General features: G+C 35.0%; 1 protein-coding gene across 2 annotated transcripts; it reads right to left on the bottom strand.

The window, feature by feature from the left end:
- Positions 1–9: 9 nt before the first annotated feature.
- atg14 (autophagy related 14) lies at positions 10–10,541 on the bottom strand. Of its 2 annotated transcripts, none has more exons than XM_058748796.1 (10): positions 10,074–10,541; positions 9,469–9,531; positions 9,346–9,388; positions 9,152–9,233; positions 8,742–8,979; positions 5,174–5,412; positions 4,327–4,444; positions 3,995–4,085; positions 2,600–2,685; positions 10–1,890 (listed from the first exon to the last, which is right to left on the bottom strand). In XM_058748796.1, exons 1-10 carry the CDS (start codon positions 10,364–10,366, stop codon positions 1,593–1,595), a joined length of 1,551 nt encoding a protein of 516 aa, XP_058604779.1. In that variant the 5' UTR covers positions 10,367–10,541; the 3' UTR covers positions 10–1,592. The 2 variants fall into 2 exon arrangements, with proteins under 2 accessions (XP_058604779.1, XP_058604780.1); XM_058748797.1 differs by having other exon boundaries at positions 5,189–5,412; positions 10,074–10,540.
- Positions 10,542–10,683: the final 142 nt, after the last annotated feature.

Genomic DNA, 10,683 nt, shown 5'->3' with positions numbered 1-10,683 from the left:
GGTGATGTCTTGGGTTAGAACATTTGAATTTATAGTACTTAAGTCTATTATTAAAAATCCACATCAATCCTAACTGGGATTTAATTTCCAAACTTTGGATCTATACTTTACATCCATTAGCTTTCATTTTAGTGCTTATGTTTCAAGCTTTGACTTTAAGTGCACATTCCTGAGTGGAAAATGTGTTACTGAGCAATAAAAAGTCTGGTTTCCAATGGTTTCCAATAAGTGGGTCAAACCTTGGATTTAAGTTAGCTGGCAGTAAATGGTTTAAAACTGCCTGCCTTTGTCAGTACTTTCAAATCATGATTTAAAAAATCTTAAATTTTAGACTTACCCTGGCATTTTTTTGACACAAAGGTCTTGAGCATACTAATGCATGTTAGTCTGGATTGTAGTATCACTAACGTTTTGTTACCAATAATAGAAATCCCTTATGCAAAAATGTATTTCTCACCCATGTGTTTGATATTCTGCAAAAGAAAATCTCAACTTGAGAGTAGTATTCAGCTGGTCTCAACACAGTGGCTAATATGATGAATCTTGATTTCATGTTGATGTACATAACTAAATATTTTGTCAGAAATGTTATTCACTTCTTTAATATTTGGTGCACATTTAACATTCCTTTAATGCCTTTAAACGTGTCAAATTTAAAAATATATAAAATGTCCTAGGTGAAAATCCTAGGGTTTGAAATGTACTCACAGATACTTGAGTTTTGCTTTCATGTCTTGTAGGAGAGTAGAAATACAATGGAACTGAGACCATAAACTTCATATTTAAACAATCCATTTTCAAAGTCTGTGTATACAGGAATAATGCTTCATTTCCTATTGCATTTCAGAGAGGTATTCTGTTTAATAATTGAAGAAGTCTGCTAATACAAATAAAACATTTCTACAATGAAACTAGGTAAATATGTATTTTTTTTCAACAACTAAAAAATAATGGTGAAAAAATAAACTTGTACATAAATCCTAAGGGCAAATAGACAGCCAGCCTCTCTCCCAATGGATAAAGCAGGATATTTCTGCAGTGGTTGAGGAAATATAAAGGGGAAAAAATTATGTCCATAAAATACAATTCCTCTTGTAAATTTATAATCTAATAAAACAAGACACACCGATAATATTTGCCATTCTCTCAGACAAGTCCAGCAACATTTATACAGTAAGGTTCCTTGAAGAGCTGGTAAAAAAGGTGCAATCCATCAAACAAACTCTAAAAGCAAAGTCTGTCTAAGCGATGCTTCAAATGTACAATTTCTGCACCGATGAGCAAACAAAAATATTTGGCAATGTACACTGGATAAAGTTGACTGGTATCTACAGTTTAATGTGAGCTACAAAAGATCAAAAATGCAAAAGTAGTTCACTACACTCTTCCGTCCTGCAATAAAACCACACAAGAGTTGTTTCTCAAGATCACATGCTTCACTCTGGTTTCTACCACACATTTATTCAGTATGAGCAGTCAGATGAAACTTCCCTTTAATTCTCCCAATGGCCAAGCTGACATAAGTGAGGATGACAGTAATAGGGTGTTTGCATAGGTCTAACCGACTGAACCACCCCCACATCCACCGGGTCTCAGCGCTGCCCGGTGTAGGCGCGGAACCAGGACGTGACGGAGGCAGCCGCAGAGGAGATCATGCCCCCTGCATTTCCAACTGGCTGGGACGCCTGCATGCCACTCTGTGACAGATCCATAGGCTGGGAAGGGATGTCACAGAAGCGAGGGCTTGGAACAGTCTCCCAGTCAGTGCCCAAGTCTGTTTCTTCATCCGTCACAGCCTCGTCTCCGCTCTCCTCTGTCGGTCCAGCCGCCTCTGGTTCCACAAACTCCATAGATTCTTCCAAGTCAGCGCTCACCTCAAACGGCCCAGTTCTAATCAACAAGAGTGGAAATGTTTGCAACACATTAGTTTTCCATTATATGACTTAACCATTCAAAAGTTTGGGGTCGGCAAGTTTTTTTAATTAATTGTTTTTATGTTTTTTGTCTCATATGTTCACCAAGGCTGCATTTATTTATTATTTATTAATTTATTATTTATTACTACAATTTAAAACAACATTTATATTTGAATATATTTTAAAATATATTCCTCTGATGCAAAGCTGAATTTTCAGCATCATTACTCCAGTCTTCAGTGTCACATGATGCTTCAGAAATCATTCTAATATGCAGACTTGCTGCCCAAGAAACATTTGTTGTTATTAATGTAAAAACCATGTTACATTTTTTTAGGATTCTTTGATGAATATAAAGTTCAAAAGAACAGAATGTTTTTGAATTAGACTATAAAAGTCCTTACACATTTGATCAATTTAATGTGTCCTTTCTGTCCTCCTGAACAACAAAAAAAAAAAAAAAAAAACATACTGACCCCAAAGTTTTTAAACAGTGGTGAGAAAAAAAAAAAAAGATTGTACAGGGAGTGAAAAAAAAAAAACTCACCAGCAAATAAATAAGATAACACTTGATTTTATCTATTGGAATTTATTTGGATCATAAATAATGGGCTATAACATACATCGTGGACAATATAAAAGTAAACTGTTTCACTAAGGAACAGGACAATGTAATTTCTCACCTGCCAAGTTTCTTGTTTGCTGGAGACACCAGAAACATTATATTCCTCAAAGTGTGGTGAGGATGAAGCAGCTCACTGTCAACATGCTAAGAATCAAGCATAAACATTAGGCGTGAGATCAGAACAGGGATGGCTCGATACCATCATTTTAGCTTCGGTACGATACCAGAATGTAATACCTCGGTATTGATACTAAATCGATAACATAGGTGACTAATATCCAGCCTCAAAAGATAAGTGAATTGAAAACAATTTTATTAAAATAATAATAATAAAAACAGATTCATATCTTAATACCTTTGTATCAAACTGTAACAAAAAACCTACAGGGAACAAAGGCTACATTTGGACGTTGGAGAAAAAAAAATATATAACTGAAGTAATAAAATGAAAATATATTCAAATCTTCTAATCTTTTCAGTTCAAACGCATAGTGCAAACAAAATGTCTCAAAATGTAACAAACCTACTGGGAAAATATAGGTTACATTTTGACTGAGTTTGATGGAAAAAAACAAAACAACTGAAGTAACGCAATTAATGCAACAAATGTTGCTTTATTGTAAAGTGTTATTCTAACAGTCAAAGTAATATTCAAAATCACGGTATTATTTCTCTCCCTCTCAGATTGTCTTCAGATTTCAGCCTCAGATAGCCAAAGAAAAAACATTAAATATAAATCTCTCTCGCTCTCTCGGCTGCTTCATATTAGCAGAAACATTCCCTTCATATTATTGATACTAAAATGAATATGGCAAAACTCTTGCTAATTCAAATTCAAGTAATAGTCGACTGTATGAAATGCAAGTGCATATATTACGTGACCAAAACTTCACTGGTTCTAGCGTGTCACACACACACATTTGAGCTTACTGTATCGCATCTGTATGTGCATTGATCAGTTGTAAATAAAAGTTCAAATTAAATCTGAATTTATGAATGATGCACTCACCTGTCGATCTCTTAATTCTCTGAAAAGATCAGGATGAGCAAGCGACAAATGCTTAAAAAATTTGATATGTTGCCTCCTGTTGCCACATGATTTATAGCAACGCTTGCATACAGGCGCAGTAAGCTCAGTTCATTCACCTTTATCATCTGTTTTGGATGCAAAGTAATGCCATATTTCACTTCTGTTCTCTTTATTTATTAATTTTGGGTGCTTTGATAGAGTTTCATCTGTTTGATCGAGTTGTTCTGTTGTCACATTTACCGGTTGCGCAGCAATTTGGGAAGCACTGCCACCTACAGGTGCACTTCGCAACAGCAGCGCATGAAATACCGAATTGAGCAAAATTATGATATCGTACCGTGTGAAAAATAATATATACCGGCATCCCTAGATCAGAATATGACTTCTCAGATTAGAGCGGTCTCAGCTTTGAGAAGAATTTACCTGTGAGAAGCAGAGGTGCAGGATGTTGGTGTTGAGTTTGTTTACAGCACGGGTGAATCGGTAGCGGGTCAGATTATCACCGCAGAACTCACTGCAGAAAAGACAAAACAGAATACAGGACATTTATTTTTATATTATAATAAAATACTTTTTTTTTTTTTTAACTAGTTTCAGCTAGCTAGTTTATCATTTTCATTTACAGTAACTTCATGTAGTGAAAAAAAATTAAAATGAAAACTATATAGACATTTTAAAAACCAAAAAAAAAAAAAAAAAAAAAGTTTCAAAATACGAATAAAAACTATAATAGATAATTAACATGCAGCTGTAACCTGTTGCACAACTTTTTCGGAAGGTTGACATCAAGAATATGAGACAGGATATTGATGAGCTGTGTAGCATAGCAGAGGGCGGCACTGATGGTGTGTGCCGGGTTGATGTGGTCCAACTCTACACAAGAAAATAAACGATTCTGTCAAATGAATTTGTAAAATGTTTTCTTTCCTTTAAAGAGGAACAGAAAGCATTAAAACTGAATGTATTGCATTTTGAAAGGATGTAAACCAGGCATCCTCAAATCTGGCCCACTCCTGCAGAGTTTAGCTCTAACCCTAATCAAACACACCCGAGCATGCTAATCAGAGTCTTCAAGATCATTACAAAATCACCGGTAGGTGAGTTTGATCAGGGTTGGAGCTAAACTCTGCAGCAAATTGGCCCTCCAGGAAAGATTTGAGGAACCCTGATGTAAACATACACACACATATATATATATATATATATATATATATATATATATATATATCACTGCACTGAGAAATAACAATTGGTTGGTTGGTTGGTGTTTTAACGCCATTCCAGCTTCTTGGTGAGAAACAAGTTGAAAAACTATAAAGGTCATTGCACACTGAGTCTGAAATTTTCGTATGCGTTTTTCCGGGGTTTTTTCGTATTCCTCATCCTTTCCTATCAAAATGCATGCTACGGATGCGAAAACACAGAAAATCGAACCTGATCCGATTTTTTTTTTATGACGGACGAAAGTTTCGGAAGAAAATTTCGGACTCAGTGTGCAATGACCTTAAAAGATCAATTTTAAAAACCCATATAAGGCTTTTAAAGTTTGCTTTAGGTTATAACTCTAAAATGGACTTAAGGTTTGAGATGTACAGTAATTACCCATAAGTTCTGTACCTGGCCCCTGATTTCCACTCTTCTCCTCCACCCAGCTGTAATAGCCTGAGCAGTCTCCATTACTGGGAAGTGTGACGTGTGGCCCAGTGATACTGATGCTCGTCTCTCCGTTCTGATCGTCCCAGATCCAGCGGCCTGAGCTGTAGGTGATTCGCCTCGCCTCTGCGAGTTCACTGACGGTGCTGGAGGTCAGAGCAAGGTCATTCTCAGCCTCTGCTGGGTCCCTGCAGGCCAGAAATACTTCAGATGACGCATTATGCTTTATTCATAAAAAGCATATTTATTATTATTATTATTATTAGTGCTGTCAAGCGATTAATCACATCCAAAATAAGTGGGTTTTTTTGGGGGTTTTTACATAATGTGTGTACTGTGTATATTTATTATGTATATATAAATACACACACACGCATGTATATATTTAAGAAAAATATGTTATGTTTATATTAAATATATTTATATATAATCTAAATTATATGAATATAAATATATACATGTAAATGCATGTAAATATTTTCTAAATATATGCTGTATGTGTGTGTATTTATATATACATAATAAATTACACAATACACACACATATATTACATAAACAAAAACTTTTATTTTGGATGCAATTAATCACGATTAATCGTTTGACAGCACTAATTATTATTATTATTATGCTCATATTCAAAAACCAGCCAAACAAGATTAGTTCATGCTCATTTATCAATGCCAAGTGATAGTAAGCCAATTACACAAAGATCCCTAGATCCCTGGAGCTTAAGTTGTCAATCAAAGAGCACATTCATAAGCAATTATTCAGTATGATTATGATGGGCATACCAGGTGGGGAAAAAAACACTACCATTAAAAATTATGGAGTCAGTAAGAGGTTTTTTTTTAATGTTTTTGGAAAGAGTCTCTTATGCTCAACAAGGCTGCATTTATTTGATCAAAACAAACAAATAACTTTTGTTTGAATAAATATTAAAAATGGGACATATTTTAAAATGTATATATTCCTGTGATGGCAGCCACTACTCCAGTCTTCAGAGTCAGTGTTGTTGTACAGAACGTTCAAATTATTTGAAATTAATTTAGTAAAATTGTCAATTTTTATCAATTTAATGTGAATAATGAATAAAGCTATTCATTTCTTTCAAAAAAAAAAAAAAACTTACTGTTCCAAACTTTCAAACAGTAGTGTATTATTTTGCTGGTGCTTCAATGGTGATTTAAACAATAAAACTATACAGAAAATATGTACAAGACACATTTAGACTCTATCAATCCCCACATTAAGGCTATTCTACTAAGCAAGCAGTGTTTGGTAAGTTACAAAAAAAAAAGTAATCCACTACAACTTACTAATTACTTCTTTAAAATTGTAATTTGATTACATTACTGATTACTGCATTTAAAAGTAATCAGATTACTAATTACTTTCAAGTTACTTTCAAGTTTACTTTACTTTTCCATGTTATCAAACCTAAAAAATACACTACAAAGAGAAACTCATAGTTCTTTCATTAATTTCATATTGACTGAAAAAATAAAAATACATAAGTAGGCCTATTATTCGTTTACTCTGATTGTATACCTTTTTTTTGGTTTTGTAAAATAAAGAAAACAAATAGGGTGCGCTTTCTGCATTCTCAGTCATACAGTATATCTAAAGAAAGCTTGAAGTGTCTATTATTAAATGAAGTAAATCATGTCGAAAACAAATATTCTCTGATAAAATAATTTGTATGAAACCAACGCGAGGTACAGTCTTTCCGTCTGAGCTACTTATAATGTGATCATGCCCACGCACATCGTGCACTATAAAATAATCATCCACGCTGAAGCTTGAGACGCACGCTCACGTCACCTCTGTAGAAAGATTCAAGTTCATCTCGAACTACTTTTTGTTTTTGGAAAGAGTCTCTTATGCTCAACAAGGCTGCATTTATTTGATCAAAACAAACAAATAACTTTTGTTTGAATAAATATTAAAAATGGGACATATTTTAAAATGTATATATTCCTGTGATGGCAGCCACTACTCCAGTCTTCAGAGTCAGTGTTGTTGTACAGAACGTTCAAATTATTTGAAATTAATTTAGTAAAATTGTCAATTTTATCAATTTAATGTGAATAATGAATAAAGCTATTCATTTCTTTCAAAAAAAAAAAAAAAACTTACTGTTCCAAACTTTCAAACAGTAGTGTATTATTTTGCTGGTGCTTCAATGGTGATTTAAACAATAAAACTATACAGAAAATATGTACAAGACACATTTAGACTCTATCAATCCCCACATTAAGGCTATTCTACTAAGCAAGCAGTGTTTGGTAAGTTACAAAAAAAAAGTAATCCACTACAACTTACTAATTACTTCTTTAAAATTGTAATTTGATTACATTACTGATTACTGCATTTAAAAGTAATCAGATTACTAATTACTTTCAAGTTACTTTCAAGTTTACTTTACTTTTCATGTTATCAAACCTAAAAAATACACTACAAAGAGAAACTCATAGTTCTTTCATTAATTTCATATTGACTGAAAAAATAAAAATACATAAGTAGGCCTATTATTCGTTTACTCTGATTGTATACCTTTTTTTTGGTTTTGTAAAATAAAGAAAACAAATAGGGTGCGCTTTCTGCATTCTCAGTCATACAGTATATCTAAAGAAAGCTTGAAGTGTCTATTATTAAATGAAGTAAATCATGTCGAAAACAAATATTCTCTGATAAAATAATTTGTATGAAACCAACGCGAGGTACAGTCTTTCCCGTCTGAGCTACTTATAATGTGATCATGCCCACGCACATCGTGCACTATAAAATAATCATCCACGCGAAGCTTGAGACGCACGCTCACGTCACCTCTGTAGAAAGATTCAAGTTCATCTCGAACTACTTTTTGTTTTTGGAAGAAGACGCGCTGTGAGGAATAAGCCTTGAATTGTGATGCCGACGCGGTTTAATCAGCGGTTGATCTTATTCTGATGAGTCATTTATTTTTTACTTTATTATCGTTACTGTGGCATAAACTTGTACACATTCACTTGTTGAACTTTTCCCAAACTATAATGCCAGACTAAAATATGCTGAAATATGATTCCTATGAAAAATATGAACCTTTCATCGCATCTAAATGTTGTAGGACTATCATTTTAGCTCGCATTCTCTGGTGATTTATTAAAGGGCATACTGACGCGCAAAACATGATTTTTACTTCATATTTTTTAACACTGCATTTGTAACTTAAGTAACGTAATTTTATTGACATAAGTAACTGTAATCAAATTACATAAGTTTAAAATGTAACTCATTACTTTACTGCGTTACCAGGAAAAGCAATTAGATTACAGTAATGTGTTACTGAGTAACGCGTTATACCCAACTCTGCTTACAACTTAAGGTTCTCACACAAAATCTAAATTAGTTGACTATTCTAGAATGCACTGCAACAAGCTCAGTTAAAATATTCATCCAAGGCCATGTGTAGTGTATGTTTATGTGTATTTTTAATGTTCATTAGAATGTGTTTATGGTCATCTTATCTGCTCTGACCTGCTGCCCTGCTTCTCTTCCTGGATGTTGAAGATGTGAGTGGTGAGCTCCAGGATGTGCTCTCTCCGCACTTCAGCCAGGACCTCCAGCCTCCCCTGCAGCTCTTTGGATCTCTTCTCCAGGAGCTCGCCTAGACGTTGGTTATGTCGCTTAATTTTGTCCCTCTTTTCCTGATGTCGGCTGGCCCTGCGCTGCAGTCGCTGCCCTTCCTCCTGGGAACGCAATAACAGCTCCCTCCCTAAGGTGAAGAAAAATAAACAGCCAAGACATCAAACAACAAATTACTATTTTCATTGTTTAACCTTTTCTATTGAAAGAACAATCAAGAAAAAAACTCACATAGTAGCTCAATGTGATTAATGCATGTTTACACACTTTTCTCTTGGGATCTTTTTTGTTGTGATACTCACCACTCTTCACTTCTTCATTGCCGGTACAGATGGCCTCTTTGAGTTGCTGAATTTTCATCTTGCATGACATGATTTTCCACCTCTGTGTTAAACAAAATACAAAACCATTATTGTGAGAACTTTCTTAAAAACAGGCTTATATTATTTCTCATCTTTTAACTTAAAAATCAAGCACTTAAAACAAAACTACTTACAAGCTGGTCTGCCTGGACCTTCTTGTCCATGGCTTTGATGACTCTGAAACAAAAGGAAAATTCAGACTGGGTATTATCTGTAAATAATGTTGATTTATGCATTACACAACGCTAATATAATACCTCTGTTGAAGATTCTCCTTTTCATTTTTGAGCTTTTGTAGTCTTTCAAGCTTTTCTGAATACCTGATGACAAAAAACAATATAGTGAGTAATACACACTTCACTTGCTATTATATATATGTGTGTATAATTATGAGATTGTTACATTTAGCAATATGACTCGTCTAAAGCTAACCAGGTCTACACATTGGCATAACAAAAACTGCCACAAAGTTTCTTTACAAAACTAAAATAAGCCATGACAACACTTTTAATAATGTATTTAAAACTTATTTAAATAACCAAGTCACTGACTGGTGACAAGAAAAGAACGAGAACGCAGAAACGTAAACGTCTTTGGTTTCTGACAGTTTGTTTACAGAGTTAGCAGTTAGCAATTAGCAATTTAGCATTCGAGGGCCATGAATTAGCAAAATTCTATCTAGCGTCTTCACAAAACGCATATAAACGCCAAAAACACTTCAGATCAAGAGGGAACTTATGGTTAAATAAAATAAATAGATGTGAAACAGCTCGATAAACCTGAAAACTGTTAGCATGCTATCGTGAGCTGTGTTGGCATAACGTTACCGTGTAAATAATTTAAACAAGAAATTAAAACACACCTCTCTGGATTTCTCCCGTCAAAATACACGAAATCGCCGTTCTGAATGCATCGGGCGCAGGTCAGTCTGCGTCTGGCCGTGTTGCAGAGCGGACATCTCTCCACGGCTACAAAGAGCCCCTCTGCATCATCCAGAGCCTCCACCATGACCGCGGCAGCAGCGTTCACGCACGCCGGCTGAAGGTGCTGCTGAGGCGGCCGGGGTCGAACGGGCGCCCGGGTCTCTGATGCAGACTCTGGATGATCTTCACCAGGCCCCAAAGCCCGGGATTCGCCTGGTAAGGGACAAGCCATGATGACACAGGCTCTATTAAGAATAGAAGTCCCTTAGAAACTGTCACTGTGAGATTTACATGGTCTGTGGTTGGAAATATGAAAATATAACCAGTAGTTCTGGTCCTAAGGTCTCTATGCCCAGCTGAGTGCAATGGCTGTCTGCCCTACGCACCACGTGACGTATGTTGTTTGTGTATGTTTTGTCACGTGTGTGGTGGTGGGGTGTCTTACAAAAAATTACCGTGGTAACTATACTTCTAAATACCATCAATCAATACCATGGATCTTAAACACCATAGTAATATTAGAAATTTTGCCATTGTAAAATCAAAACA

The sequence above is a fragment of the Onychostoma macrolepis genome, chromosome 17 (assembly GCF_012432095.1).
Source record: "Onychostoma macrolepis isolate SWU-2019 chromosome 17, ASM1243209v1, whole genome shotgun sequence".
NCBI lineage: Eukaryota > Metazoa > Chordata > Actinopteri > Cypriniformes > Cyprinidae > Onychostoma > Onychostoma macrolepis.
Note: the sequence above shows the minus strand (reverse complement) of the source record. Positions and strands in the feature narration are given on the sequence as shown.